The sequence below is a fragment of the Stenella coeruleoalba genome (assembly GCF_951394435.1).
Source record: "Stenella coeruleoalba genome assembly, chromosome: 20".
Classification (NCBI taxonomy): domain Eukaryota; kingdom Metazoa; phylum Chordata; class Mammalia; order Artiodactyla; family Delphinidae; genus Stenella; species Stenella coeruleoalba.
Window position 1 is genome coordinate 50,562,825 of NC_137166.1, and position 15,486 is coordinate 50,578,310.

Sequence of the window (15,486 nt, forward strand, 5' to 3'; positions counted from 1 at the left end):
TTTCTGTGGAACTCACTGCATGGTTTCTATGAAGTTCCCACCTTATTTCTATGGGACCCTCCTTCCAACACCTATCTCTTCAATGTCCTGCCACTTTCTTTCCCTGGAATCCATCGTCTGGTTTCTACCATTTCCCACCATCTTAATTCTATGGGACATTCCACCTGCTTGCTTTGGGGAGGATTCAATTCACATGTTGAATCCATGGGTTCCCTCCGCCTAGTTCCTATCATACCCACCTGCCTATTTCCAAGGGACCCCACCATATGGGTTCTGTATGATTCCACCACCTTATTTCTGCAGGGCCTTTCTCTTAGGGTCCACCTGCCTGGCTTCTCTGAGACACTCCCCCAACAAGGGGTCTCCTGAGGGGTTACCGGGGATGGAGGTGCCCAGGGCCACGAAGACGACAGCGTTGACAGAGTCCTTGAGGCCAACGGTGCAGCCAAAGTGGGAGGCGAGGTCCCCAATGAGGGCGGTGAGCAGCCCGATGACCAGGATGCAGACACCGAAGCAGGCCCAGCCGTGGCAGTACTCGGTAGGGGGCACGCAGGCGAACAGAACCTTCCAGAACACCGTCAGGAAGTGCATGACGTAGTCAAAGCATGACGGCAGTCGCTCCTCCCGGGACCCGTCCTCCTCCTCCTCCTCGTCCCCTGTGGGCACACGACCCAGCTGGGGCACACACCCATGCCTCCTTCCTCGCCTACAGAGCCCCCCTTTTGTTCAACTTCTAGGCAGCCAGTCCCCAATGAATTGCTTTCCCAGAATGCCTTGCAGCTAAGAGAATGTACGGGCCCAGGTAAAAATATTCATTTTCTCAGAATCATTTGAAGCTAGAGGAGGCCATGTGCCCAGATAAAAATATGCAGTTTCCCAGGATCCCTTCTGCTAGGGGTGGCCATGTCCCTAGCTAAAGATATGCCTTTCCCAGAAGCCTTCACAGCTACTGACAGCCAGGTCTGCAGCTAGAAATATTCAGTTCCTCTGATTCATTGCAGCTGACAGTAGCCACATGCTCAGCTAAAGGTGCTCACTTTCCCAGAACCCCCTGAGGCTAGCAACAGCACTGTCCTCAGATAAAAATATTCACTTTCCCAGAATTCCATGCAGCCAACAGCAGTCAGGTCCTCCGCTAAATACGTGGTTTCCCAGAATACCTTGCAGCAGTGGTCGTGTGATCCAGTCTGGCCATGAGACGTAAACAGAGGGTTTCTGGAAAGCTCTAGCTTTCCTGATAGGGGTACTGTTATAGATGTGTTTTCTGAGATTTGTAAAGGATGCATCATCCTTAGAGCTGATTGTGTCACCTACTGTGGCCGAATTTGACCCACTTCTGACCTGCAGTGACTTGTGTAATGGGAAAGTGCAAATGAAATGTCTTCCTACCTTACCTGAAACTCATAAGCAGAAAGCAAGGAATGAGAAGCAATGAACACACTTGCGTGTGCCGCGAATTACATCCGGAAGGATGCTGATTAGAAACATTGTCACCCCTGACCAGCTGCTCACAGCAAGTCAGGAAATAAGAGCCAGGCCAGCCACCAAATCCTGAAGCCACTTTCCATGGTCCCACCCAACGGTTCCCTGGAATGTCAGGGAGCATAGGACAGCTGGTGACAGTGGAGGCAGAGAGAGACTGACGGATTTGGGGATTCGGGTCATACATCCCTTTCCCACTTTTCTAGCTCACTTAGCCACTTGGCTTCTTAAAGAAATAAATGGCTGAATTTGTAAATGCTTAACTAAGTGGTTTGTGAGGCTTCTCGGTTCTGCACGTTGCATCACAAAGAAAATGTTTTTGCTGCGACCCCAAGTAAAATGCAGTTGGAAACTAGAACTGGAAACTCAAATGCAACAGGCACTCTGCCCCTTCCTGCTTCCCTGCTTCCTTTCTTCCTGCCTGGAATATGGACACCTGGAGGTACAGCAGCCGTCCTGCAACCATGAGGACAACACCCGGGAATGGGAAAGAGAAATAAAGAAGGGGCCTGGGCCTTTAATGACACTACTGAGCTGCTGCTAACTCTTGATTGCCTCCTACAGACTTTTTTGTTCCGTGAGAAAAAATAAAGTCTGGTGTGCTTAAGCCACTTACGGTCAAGTTTTCTGTTGTTTGCCACTGAACGCATCCCTGATTGACCATACTGAGACATGGCGGAGGTCAGAGCAGGGAGGACACACTCTTGGGAGGGAGGGGGCTGCTATCACTCCGTCTCTTGGGGCTTCTCCCTGCCCTGCTCCAAATCCTGCCTTGGCTCCCACTGCCCTCAGATCCAGGCCCACACTCCTGAGCTTGGCATTCCAGTACCCACAGGCTCTGGCCTCTGCTGACTTCTCCAGCCTCTCCCATCTAGAGGGAGCCTCACGGGTATGCCTGTGGTTCTGGAGCCGACTCTTTGGTGTCAAACCCTGTGTGATCTTGAATCAGTGTCCTAACCTGTCTGAGCCTCTGAATGTCTATTTGAGAAATGGGAATAATCATCAGACCTGCCTCAAGAGAGGGCTGTGATGACTACACGAGTCAGGCCATATAATGTGCTCTCTATGGGGCCTGGAATATCTCCACTGTGACTGTCATTGTTGCAGGCCCATTCCGGTGCCTGGGGGTGGGGGGGATTCAAAGATGCCTGAAACCAAGTCCAGCCTGCAAAGAACTTTCCATCGGGAGGTAAAGGAAATACAAAATCACCTCTAAGTGCAAGATGGGACATGATTCAACCCCTAAGGAAGCGAGAACCACCCTTCTTCAGCACCTCAGAAAGCTTTGTGCTCACGTGAGGACCCAAAAGGAACAAAGTACAAAATGACCAAGCCCCAACCCAGATACTCGGGATACGTTCATTAAATGAGTTAGTACAGGAAATGGACTTCAAAGCTGCCTGACACTCAATCTGTCTTCATCGCTGTCATCATCGTGATTATTATTACTGTTATTATTACCATAATGGTTTTATCCTTCCTCTACTACTTCCTCTGATCTAATCGCTTGCTTTCTATAGACCCATGGCCTCCACGACCACCATCTCACACCCACAGTTGCAGTTTCATGCAACCCTCTTACCCTCACTAAGCCCCTAGAGGGACCTCTCTGGCTCCCCACTGTTCTTGAAGCTCAAATTCCTCACCACATCCTCTCAGACCCTGCATGACCCATCTCCTGCCAGTTTTGACAGCCCCAACTCACACCCCATCCCACCCTCTCCCTCTTCCTTCCACAGGCTGTCTCCACTTCCAGGAGTCCCCCTCATTCAAAACACACTCCATGAGGAAAACAAAGAAAAGAAAAAAGCTCCATGGCTCCCCGCTGCACATAAAATGACACCCAAGCCCTCTCCTGCGGCCTCTACGGCCTTTGGGGCCTGAACCCTGCTCATCTCTCATGCCTCATCCCATGCCTTTTCTTCATGCCTGAAACCAATCGCCCTCCCTAAATGTGCCATAATCTTGCACATTTCCAGACTCTGGTTTTCCCGCTGCCTGGCTCCCTCCTCCTGGCTAACTCTTATTCCTATTTGAAGACTCAGATCAGAAGACTCCTCCTCCAGGAAGCCCTCCCTGACCTTCATGTTGGGTCAGACACCCGATGTGGTCTCCCATAGCTCCCTGGGGACCCCGTCCCAGTCCTGCCCAATCTGGGTTGTCACTCTCTTGTGACAGGTTGGTTCCCCCACCGGACAGTGAGCTGTGTCAGGACAGGTCCCGAGCTGTCATGATCATTTCTTTGTCCCCAGCAATGGCCCTGTATAGGACCGGGTCCAGAGGATCCTTCAGAAGTAGATGTTGGAAGAATGTGGCTTCAGAGGGACATGCCACTCCATTTCTATTAGGCCTACAATCTGGTGTCTCTAGGCCTGCTACCAGGTACTCTTCCATCCCTGATGCCTGGTTTCTTTTGATCCCACCGACCAGTTTCTTTCCACCCACAATTCCTCGTGTGTTTTCAGTTCCCACCAGCTTGGCCTCCCTGAAGGAAACCTGATGTTATTCAAGGGACAGAAGTCCTGAGTTCCACCCTGGTCCTTTCTGGATTCCCTGAGGGACTTCAGGCCAGTCCCTCTTATGTCTCTTGGCCTCAGTTTCCCCAATTCCTATCACAGATGGCCAGTGTTGACCTCCAAGATTGTCTGTGAATCCATGTCATCATATATCTGGCCACAGGGGGGCAGTGTGAGCCTGTCTGAGGCCTAAGGGGGTGAGAACCCGCTCAGGTGGGAGAGCTAGGTGCCCTGGAGACTGTCTCCATAGCAACAGAGGAACCCAGGCTGTGTGGAGAGGCCATGCCATTTAACCTGTTTCCACCCTCCAATTACCTGAGGCCAGGAGAAAGCCCGGGCTGGGATCCCACCGCTTCACAGCTCTCCACCTCCGCCCCTGTCTCCACCAACTTTCTGCGTCTCTGTGTCTACCTGCATCTCTCTCTCTCTGGCCCTCTGCGTCTTCATTTTCTACACCCTTCATGCTTTCTCCGCGTCTCTGTCCTTCTCTGGGATTCTGTGTGCCTCTCTCTCCTATTTGTACACCTTCCCTATCTTTTCCTTTGTCTTTCTGTATCTGTTTCTTAGTCTTTTTCTTTGAGTATCTCTGTGCCTTTCCTGTCTTCTTTCTCTTCTCTATTGCTCTCTGTCCTTTTCTCCACGTCACTCTTTCCCTCTCCCTTTCAGTTCTCTTCCTCTGTCTCTTTGTCTCTCCATCCCTCTCTTCTTTCTTCCTCTCTCCTCCCTTCCCACTTACCTGCGCTGACCGTAATTGCCTCTAAAAACTGCTCTCTCCACGAATGGGTCCCAATCACCAAAGCCAAGTTCGTTTTCTTGATGAGTTTATCCACTGTGTTCTGGGGATGAGAGGGTGGGGAGAGACCATGGCCCATGATCACCCCAGGGCAGCTCCATGAGGGGTACTGGGGATGCGGGCTCACACCCCATGCTCAGGGGTCCTCAACCTTCCATATCCCAGTTCTAGCAAGAAGGGACAAGGGAAGCGTGTGCTGTCCATGGTGCTAACGGAGGGACACAGACGTGGCCTCGGACCTTGCTTGCCCTTCCCTTGTGACCCTCATGGTCGATCCCCTCCTGGACTCTCCCCAAGGAAATGACCCAGGCAAGACTCCAGGAAGGTGAGGTCCCAGAAAATCACCTTAAAATCATACGACTCCTCAATGATGACCTCCAGTCGACAGTTTTCCCCAAGAACCGGCTTGCCCATTTCTGCTATCCTCCGAGCCTCTTCCTCCTCAGCCGTCAGTTTCCTGTCCCCATCCCCTGCAGCATGAGAGATGGGAGTTAGACTCCAAGGAGACCTACCTACCTGGGCCTGCGATGCCTTTACTGCCTGTTCCCACTGATAAAGAAAACCCTGTCTTTCCCCAACTTGAGAGCCAGCTCCCGTGGGCTGGTCCACGAAGTTCAGTTGGTGGGCTCTGAGGTTCATGTGGTGGGGGCTGTGTGACCTAAGACAATACCTTAGTCTCTCTGTGCCTCCGAGTTCATATCTGTAAAATGGGCACAATAACAGTACCTACGTCATAGGGTGGTTTCCTATTAACTCCTAGTTAAAGGAGTTAATTCATGTGAAGTGCTTAGAAGAGTGCCTGGCTCACAATAACCAAAAGTGTTACTTTATTATTATCATTATCATATTATTATCATTACTATCGCCACCCTGTGGAAGAGGCCTGGTCTTTATATCCAAGCTCTGAAAACATCCTAGAGTGTGTCTGAGGTGGTGAGGAGAGAGGGGGATTCCCGATTTTGGTACAAATCTTGGACCCAGAACCATCTACAGTTGGCTCTGGGCTCATTGACCTCCCCAAAGTATGTTGATCCTTTGCTCCAAGCCCGGCAACAACCCAATCCTAACTCTCATAAGAAAGCCACCCGCCAACCAGGAACAGTCTCAGAAAACTACGCCTGAGTGAGAAATGACTTTTATTGTGTTAAGCTACTGAGATTTAGGGACCTATTTGTTATAGTAGCTTGTATCACTTACCTTGACTAATATAATCTTCAGTCTATCCTTAATCTTAACCCCAAACCCCAATTCTGATCTCAGCTCCAAAACCACTCTGTCACTATCTCCAAGCCCCTGACCCTAGTCCCAACTCTCACCCCAATCTCTGACCTTGGCCCCAACTCTACCCTCAAATTCCTCAAACTCACCTCAAATTCCAACCTTAGCTTTGACCTAAATCTGACCCCAGTTCTAATCAGATCCCACCACAAACCCAGAAGCCAATCTCCGTCTTAATGCTAGCTTTGACCCAGTTCCTAATACTGACCCCAAATCCCAACCTCAACCCAGTCCTAACCAACCTCAAACCTGATTCCCTCAGACCCTACCAGAAACCCAAGCTGGGGACTTGCTGCCCCCCACCATCTTAACTACAACCAAAACATGATCTGGGCCTTTAAACTTCTGTCACCCCCCATTCACACATGTTCCACCAAATTTATCGCACCTGCAACCTGCCTCAAACCTGACCTTGAGGGGAACTTAAGGCACTGACCCACCCCCAAGACCCTCCCTCCAGTGCCCCCCGCCCCCCCCCCCCGCCAAAGTCTGGAAGTAACTCCACTCACCTTGACTGAGTAGCAGAGCTGGGGAGAGACAGAGACAGGGAGAGGGTGAGATCTTCCCTGGGAAGCTCAGGTCCACGAGCTTGAAGGATTGCCCACAACTGAGCCTCCAGGGGTCCCCCCGCCCTGGAGCCCTTACCTCTCCCACAGCCCACCCGTCGCCCCTTACCTGAAATCCCTCGCTTAAGCCACTGCGGCTGGCCCAGCTCGATGAAGAAATTATCCTTCTTCTCATATTCCTCATCATCAACTATCTTCACCTGAAGAGTTTTCCTGAGCAGAGAGGGAGAGCACGCAGCGTAAGACTCCCTCCCCCTGAATCACCAATAACTCGCACGTTAGCCACCCGGTTTCTTGAGCACTCGCTCCATCTCAGGCTCTGGAATCTCATTCAATGTTCACAACAACCCTTGGGGGGAAGGCTCTCTTATTATCCCCATTTTACAGAAACGAGCTCAGAAGCATCTGACGAAGCTGCGTTTGTATTCAGTATCAAGCTGAGGGATCCCGATAAAACCTAGGTTAGATTGGGTGCTTCCTCTGCTCGGAACGTTCACCTGGCTCTCATCTCACCCAGGATAAGAGCCAAAGACCCAAGAATGGCCCCCAAGAACCCCTGCCATCCGGCCCTTGTGCCCTTTCTGGCCTCCCAGCCCTCTCGCCCTCGCTCACTCCCTCCAGCAACGCTGGCCTCCTCGCTGTTCCTTGAACCTACCAGGCCTGCTTGTGCCTCAGGGCCTTTGCACCGGCTGTTCACTCGGTTTCCCCATGCTCACTCCCTCAGCTCCTCCAGCTCTCTGTTCAAACTTTACCTTCTTTCTCAATGAGACCCACTCCCACCGCATTCTTTAATATTGAAATCCATCCCTACCCCTACACCAGCACGCTTGGCCCCCTTCCCCTGCTCTATGTCTTCCTTGTTCCAGATTATCTTCTAACACACCGTCTAATATGTTTATTTTGTTTATTGTTTGCCATTTGCCTCTTCACATTAAAATGTAAGTTCCACCAGGGCAGTGATTTTTGTTCATTTATGTTCTTTGCTGTATCCCCAACACCTAGAACAGGGCCTGGCATATAGTGTGCCCTCCCTAAACAGTTGTTCGCTCAAAATTTTCAGTCCGGGAGACCCTTGGCTTCCTGTTCCCTGTCCTGACCACATTCGGAGGTGCAACAGAGGGCTAATTGCTTTTCTCTGCATCCCTGCTGCCATGGTAACCAGGACGGTGGGCGGGGGAGAAACAGCCAAAAGTTATCCATCCCTTTCAGGCACACAACCGACCCCGCCTCGATTACGAAGACCCACAACCCCCCAAAGCCCACAGCTCTGCCACTAGCAGCTCTTTCAGCTGTAGGAACCACAAGGCCTGGCCCCAGAACCCAGAAACACAAACACCCAGCCCACGCAGTCACCCAGCAGAGGAAGCACAGCCGGTCACACCGCCCACACCCACGCACCATCATACCCCGCAGCCATTCCCTATGCAGTGGCAAAATCACATGGACCAGATGCCAACTAGCACGACACCCCCTCCGCAGCCTGGGTGACATCACCAACGTGTGAGACCCCTGCTGTGGTTCCATGTAGATTCTCCTTCCTTACATCTCACTCTTTATGCCTCTTGGTGTCTGTTTATTCCCTTCAACGTCTCTCTGTGCATCACAGTCTCTCAATCTTCCCTTGTCTCTCTGCCCATCTGTCAGCCTCTCTGTGTCTCTCTCTCCATCTCTCTGACCTTCTCTGTCTCAGTCTCTCCCCAGCTCTCTGCCTTTCTTTCTCTGTCCTCCTCTTCCCATCTCCGTCTGTCAGTGTCAGAGAGACTGAACGGAACACAATGGGATAGCCAAAGTCAACACCATCTAAGCAAAGGGGTCTCAATCAACAGACCTATCTCAACACACGCACGCACAGGACACAGTGACACCCATGCAAAGACAGACGCACACAAGACGGTCACGTGGAGACATACGCCTACTTCCACCTTCACCCACTCCCAGTCTCAAGATATTTAAAATTTTCTGTGGGTGGAAAACATGGGTGCCCCCCACCTCAGGAGTGGGCTGGGAGCTGTCCGCGGTGCTGAAACACCAGAGCAAGGAGGGGGGTCTCCTAACACACAGACAGCTATTGACACGTTGACACACTGACAGGGTGATACACACACACCTCCGACGCTCACTCTCTCGCAGACACGCCGTGATCCTCTGACACGCAGTGACTGACACGCAGTGACACACGCGCCAACTGGCGCCCAGACAAGTGTGCCCTCATGGGGCCCAAAAGGAGGAGAAACCCAACTAGCAAGAGACAGCAAGAGGGACTCGAGCTACGCAAGGGCAGGACTTCCTGAGGTCAAAGGAAGCAGCCTTAGGAGTATGGGATTAACGGATACACACCATTAATATATAACATAGATAAACAACAAGGATTTACTGTAGAGCACAAGGAACTATATTCAATATCCTGTAATAATCTATAATGGAAAAGAATCTGAGAAAGAATACATATATATATATACATATACATGGACCTGAATCACTTAGCTGTACATCTGAAACTAACAACTATAGTTCAAATAAAAACAAATTAATTATTTTTTAAAAAGGAAACAGCCTTCCTCCCCAGCCTGACATTTTGTCATCCTCACGCCTGCCCTCCTCGTTTCCTGGGCACTCCACTCTAATTTCAGACCCAGTCTCTTTCTTATCCCGTCTCCCATCCTCTCTTGCTGACCCAAACTCTTTTCTCTCTGTAGCATCAGAAGGACCTTTCCTTCCCTGAGTCCCACTGAGTTCCTCTCAGTGAGAAGAATGTCTCTCTTTGTCTCCCCTGCACTCTCTTCCTTTTACTCTTCCTCCATCCCAGTCTCCCAATCCCGTGTTCCCTCTCTTGATGGGTCTCTGTCACTCAGTTTCTGGCTTCCTTGGTATCCATCTCTAAGTTTGTGTCTTTCTGTCTCTCTCATGCTCTCTCTCTCTTCTCTGTTTCTCTCTCTGACTCTCCCTTACTCTGGCTCTGTCTCTCTTTCGCTAGGTCTCTTCTGTCTCTGGGTGCCTCTCTGTCTGTCTCTCTCTCTTGCATATCTCCCCGACACCCCATCTCTGGGTGTCTCTCTTCCACCTCTGTGTTGATCCTGCCTGGGGCCAGCCCTCCAGCCCAGCTTCTTGGAAGCATCTCTAATTAGCGCCTGCCCGTCAGAGGAAGGAGGTGTTTCCCTAAACGCTAATTTCCTGTTCTCCCTCTCCTGAAGCCACAGCTGGAAGCTTGGGCGGGGGTGGGGGACAGAGGGTGTCCCAGCCTGGGGAAGCCATGCGGGGGAGGAGAGGGCTTGTGGGTTTGTGGTGGCAGGCGGGAAGTTGGTTGGAAGCGATAGACTACAAGAAGGACTGGAACGAGTAGAAAGATAACGCCCTCCATCCCCTCGGCCTCTTGGGTGTGAGACATGGGGCCTGGAATGGTGCCCTCAGCCCCCAAGCTAAGTTCTCAACCCAAGTCAGACAGAGAGAGAGATGGAAAGGTATGGAGAGTTCGTGACTGAAATACAACCCGAGTCAGAGAGCTAGCTAGATACTGGGGACAGAGATCTAGAGACTAACAGAAACCCAGAGGGGAGGTGCCAGGAGCGAGAGACGCAGGGACGCAAACGGAGAGATGGAGAGATAGAGCAGTGAGAAGCTGAGCGGGAGGCCTAGCCACAGAAGTGGGGAGGGAGAGGGAAGGGGAGCGCGGTGGGGGCTCTGCTAGGTGGGAGGAGCGTGGGCGGCAGGAGGAGAGAGACAGACTGGCGTGCGGGGGCGGAAGGGAGCGGGCAAAGGAAGGGAGACACCTTCTGCATCCCAGGCAGGCGGGGGGTGGGGGGCGGGGGGGGAGGGGGAGGGGGAGGGGATGTGAGGCTGCAGGCACACATAGGGGGAACTCGGGCATCTGTGTAAGGGGTGGCCGGGTGTCTGGGCGTGAGAACAGCCCTGACTCTGTGTCTTTGACTTTGTGTGTCCGTATGTGCCGGTGTGCGTGTTGGTTGTGTCTGTGTGTCTACATACTTATTCCTGTGTATCCAGCTCACCTCCCAAGATTCCACCCCACCCTCCCAAATCCCAGCCCTCCAGTTTCCCGTGTGTCTTCCTAGGCCCCCAAATTCCTACTGGGCCTCTTCCCAAAGCCTCTCCCACATTCCTCTTAGGTCTCCTGCTATTTCCCCAGGTTCTTCCGCCTACCCAATAGCTTCACCCCTTCCCCCATCCACCTCCTCAGTCTCTGCCCCATCTCCTTAGACCCCCCCCCCCAACGTCCTTGTCCTTTTCCCTGAGTCCCTACCCAGACCCCACTCGCCCTCCATTTCCACAGACACGTTCCCACCTCGAAAGGAACCTCAGGCCACACTCCTCCATTCTACAAATTAAGCCTTCCACATTCCTCTCCCCAGGCCCCATCCTATTTCCTCTCCTCTCTCCTCACTTGGCCTTTCTTCCTGGTGTCCCACTCTCCTCTCCCCAAACCTGCCCAGTTCTCCCAAGCCCCGCCCACATCCAGTCCCAACACCTTGGCCACGGCCCGTCACTCCAGTCTCCTCCCTCCTCTCCCCTGTCTCACCTCTTCCCTGGGCCCTGCCCCACTTGCCCTGACCTCTCCGTTTCAAGAGCAAGGCTCCATCAAGGCCCCACCCCTTTCCAAGACCACGCCTCTCCTAGGCCCACCCACTTCTCGACCTCGCCCATCCAGGCCCCGCCCCGCCCGGGCACAGTCCCATCCTGGTCCCGCCCCTCTCGCGGGCCGCGCTCGGTCTGCCCCGGCCGGCTGACTGCCGGACCGGCGCGCTCACATGGTCTCGTCGTCGCCGAACTCGAGCTCGCCGCACGCGTCCTCGTAGTGCACGCCGCCGCCGCGCGCCGTCCCGTCCACTGTGCGGTAGGGGAGGCGCACGGTGCCGCGCGCGCCCGAGCTGCGCACGACGCGCACGTCCACGGTGCCCATGCACTCGCTCACGTGCAGCAGGCGGTCCTGGAAGGAGAAGATGCCCGCGTGGTCGTCGTCCAGGATGGTGACGGTGGCCAGCAGAGGCGCCACCAGCCGCCCCTTGGGCCGCCCGCCGCCGTCGGGCTCGAACATGCCCTGCGCGTCGCCCACGCGCAGGTTCAGCAGCCGCACGAAGAAGTGCTCGTCCTCCTCGAAGATGTCGTCGTCGATGATGCCGATACGCAGCTCCTTCAGTGTCTCGCCCGGCTTGAACACCAGCGTGCCCTCGCTGCGGTGGAGGAGAGGGGAAAGAAAGGGGTGAAGGTCGCTCAAAGGCTGTGGGGGAGGTGGGAGGAGTCAGGGGGGCCTCCTAGAGGAGGGGGCCGCACCACGGAAGAACTTACAAATATAATGGTGGACAGGCATTAAACAAGTAATACTGAGGGGGAATGAGGGTGGGCTTCTCCGGGGCAGGAGATGCAGAGGGAGAACAAGACAGAGTTGGTCCCTCCCAACATCATCATCTGATGATGAAGGTCAGATCAGGGCAGGCTTCATGGGAGAAGATTTAGTGGGCAGGAGAGCTCCAGGCAGAGGGAACAGCACATGCAAAGTCCCAGGGTGGAGAGGGAGCCTGAGTGGTCCACAGCCATGCTTCTCCAACCTCCAGGTGCACACGAATTCCCTGGGGCATCTTGTTAAAATGCAGATTCTGGTTCAGTAGCACCAGGGTTTCAAGACTCTGCAGTTTTAGGTAGCGCCTAAGGGATGTGAATGGTTCTGGTACATGGACCACGCTTTCAGTAGCAGGGACATAAGGCCCAGAATTGACCTTGCCATGCTTCTCATAAAAAACATTCTGTGCTCCCAGGTATCCCCAAGAGAAAGTCCACACTCCTTAACTTGGCATCATTCAGTCATTCAACATACACTCCCAGAGTAACTGCTGGGCAATGCTGGGAACATGGGAACAGCCCCACGGCAGAGCCATATCACAGCGACAATTACACATCTAGGGACTTAATTACAGTTCATTCATCCAACAAACACCAGGCACTGTTCTTAGTGTTGGGGAAACAGCAGCAAACCAGATCAGAGAAAAATCCTTGCCCTGGTGGAGCTTCTGTTCCAGTGCAGGAGATGAATAATAAAACATATAATGTCAGGTGGTGATGATGCTCTGGAGAAAATAGAGGAAGGAGGGTAGAGAGTGAGGAGAAGGGGCTGTGTTAGCGTGGTCAGGGAAAGCTTTTCTGAGGAGGTGACATCTGAGCAGAGGCCTGAGGGAGGGAGCCACGTGGAGGATATCTGGGGAAGAGTATTCCTGTAAAGGGAACAGCCAGTGCAAATGTCCTGAGGCAGGAGTGAGCCTGGAGTGTTTGAGGAACACCAGGGAGGCCAGTGTGGCTGCAGCTGAGGGAGCAGGGGGAACAGGGGCAGATGTCATGGGGCCTTGGTGGGCCATGGTGAGGACTTTGGCCTTTACTCCAAGTGAGATGGGAACCATGGGAGGCCTCCGAGCAGAGGAGGGACGTGAACTGGCTTAGGTTTAAAAGAGCGTCAGTTGTGTGACTCTCTAAAGCACATGCAAGATGTTCTATTATGGGGTGGGGGAGGGAACGAGGCAGGGCCTGAGACAGGGTGAAACTTTGAGGGAACAGGGAATGAGTGGGCTCCTCCTGGCAGGGCTGCAGACATCAAAATGACTCTGGGATGTTAACAGATGTCAAAAGTCTATAATATCCCCCCACATCCCTCTGTGGGAGGGGAAGAGGGACCCCAAGATTCTGGCAGAGGTAGAACTGGATGACAAGATCTGGATGGAGGGAACAAGGCCTCCCTGTTGGGGCAGCCGTCAGCCTAGGGGCGCTATCCATGGTGGCTAAGGCACCCGGCTGGGTGGGCCGACCTGTGCCAGCTGTGGGATCTCCAGGCAGTTAGGATTCTGCAACCCTCTAAGCCTCGGTTTCCTCATCTGTAAAATGGAGGTAATAACCCTGTCTACCTCATGGTAGTGTTACAAGGATTGAGTTAATACAGGGGAAACACTCAACAAAAGTTAGCTAGTGATATTTGCACTAGCAAACTAGTGAATCCTAAAGTAATGGCATGTTAGAAGTGGACACTTAAGGGATAGTGGAATGTTGGGCTTTTACCACCATCTTTACGAAACGGTTAACCTGGACATCACCAGTAATGGGACACGTGGGCGTCATGTGCCTCCCGGCACCATGCACCGAGGAGGGCACAGCATCACCTCCACGGAGTCCTGCCAAAGTGCATCACCTGAATCTAACCATGAGAAAATAATTAGGTGAACCCAAATTGAGGCTTGTTCTAGTAAGCGGTCTAACGTCTTCAAAAGTGTCAGGGTCATGAAAGTCATGCAAAGGCTGAGGGATCGATCCAGACTGAAGAAGGTGAAAGAGACATGACGACCAAATGCACCTTGTGGTTCCAGATTGGATGGGAAGAGAGGGAGTGAAGACACAGCCATGAAGGGTGAGATAGGGACAACCGGGGAAATGCAAACATAGACTGTAGATGGGATCATAATATTGATTCAGTATCAAATGTCCTAAGTGTGATCATCGTACTGTGATGATGGAGGAGAATATCATTATTCTTAGCAGATGCACACTTATGTTTATGGGTGAATGGCCATGCTGCCTGCAACTCTAATAAGGTGCCACCGTTATTAATATTATTATATATTTTTCTAAAACAAACTTATGGTTACCAAAGGGGAAGGGTGGGGGGGAAGGACAAATTAGGAGTTTGGGATTAATATACACTACTATATATAAAACAGATAATCAACAAGGACCTACTGTATAGCACAGGGAACTCAATATTCTGTCATCACCTATATAGGAAAAGAATCTGAAAAAGAATGGATATATGTATATGTATAACTGAATCACTTTGCTGTACACCCAAAACTAACACAACATTGTAAATCAACTATACTCCAATATAAAATAAAAATTAAAAAATAGAGTAGCATCTCAATAAACATATTATTATATATTAGAGAGAGTGAACGCACACAGGACAAAATAGGAACAATTGGTGAATCTGGGTGGAGGTTACATGAGGGCTCGCCAGACTATATTTGCAGCCCTTCTGTAGGTGTGAAATTTTTCAAAATAAAAAGTTGGGGAGAATCCGCCTGCCAATGCAGGGGACACGGATTCGAGCCCCGGTCCGGGAAGATCCCACATGCCGCGAAGCAACTAAGCCCGTGCTCCACAACAAGAGAAGCCACCGCAATGAGAAGCCCGCGCGCTGCAACGAAGAGTAGCCCCGCTTGCCGCAACTAGAGAAAGCCCGCGCACGGCAACGAAGACCCAATGCAGCCAATAAATAAATAAGTAAATGAAGAAAAAAGAAAGTTGGGGAGAAAAAGAACATGCGGATTTTAGAAACCAGATATCAGAATCATAGAAGGCTAGGTTCACAGGACTCATATTCCAATACTGGGTGCAAAAAATCTGAGAAAATGAAAATCTTAGAACCATCAGATCAGAGACTGGTTGGGGTACAGATTAGAATATCAAAATGTGGGAAACCTGGAATCTTAGAATTTTAGACCCTTAGCATGTTAGGATTATAGGGGCTTAAATCTCAGAGTCTTGGAAGAGCTGTGCGGTTTGGGGGCCTCAGAGATCATTATTAATTTGGAGAAACTAAGACCCCACAGGACCACCATAGCCTAGTGATACCTGTGGGCAAATTAGAAAACGGCTCCCCTTCTTCAAGACACTATTTCCATGAATCTGGAAATTGTCATAATAGACATAGAAATCTACAATGTCCACTATACAAATAGCGCTTTCTTAGATGTGCTGCTCTTGTGCAGTGCACAACCTCAACAACCGTACGTGACAGCCCTGTCTGCCCAGACTGAGGCAGGAACTTACACAAGGAACAGGGGGCAGGGCTAAGCTTGTACTG

At 51.8% G+C, this 15,486-nt stretch overlaps 1 protein-coding gene across 1 annotated transcript in view; it reads right to left on the minus strand.

Moving 5' to 3' along the window:
* SLC8A2 (solute carrier family 8 member A2) overlaps positions 1 to 15,486 on the minus strand; it is a 30,311-nt gene that overhangs the window by 2,459 nt on the left and 12,366 nt on the right. The window contains exons 4-9 of the mRNA XM_079907678.1: positions 11,396 to 11,818; positions 6,745 to 6,848; positions 6,579 to 6,596; positions 5,137 to 5,261; positions 4,735 to 4,834; positions 378 to 656 (exon numbers count right to left, since the gene is read on the minus strand). Coding sequence (XP_079763804.1) covers positions 378 to 656; positions 4,735 to 4,834; positions 5,137 to 5,261; positions 6,579 to 6,596; positions 6,745 to 6,848; positions 11,396 to 11,818 — 1,049 coding nt within the window. The remainder of the gene's footprint in view (positions 1 to 377; positions 657 to 4,734; positions 4,835 to 5,136; positions 5,262 to 6,578; positions 6,597 to 6,744; positions 6,849 to 11,395; positions 11,819 to 15,486) is intronic.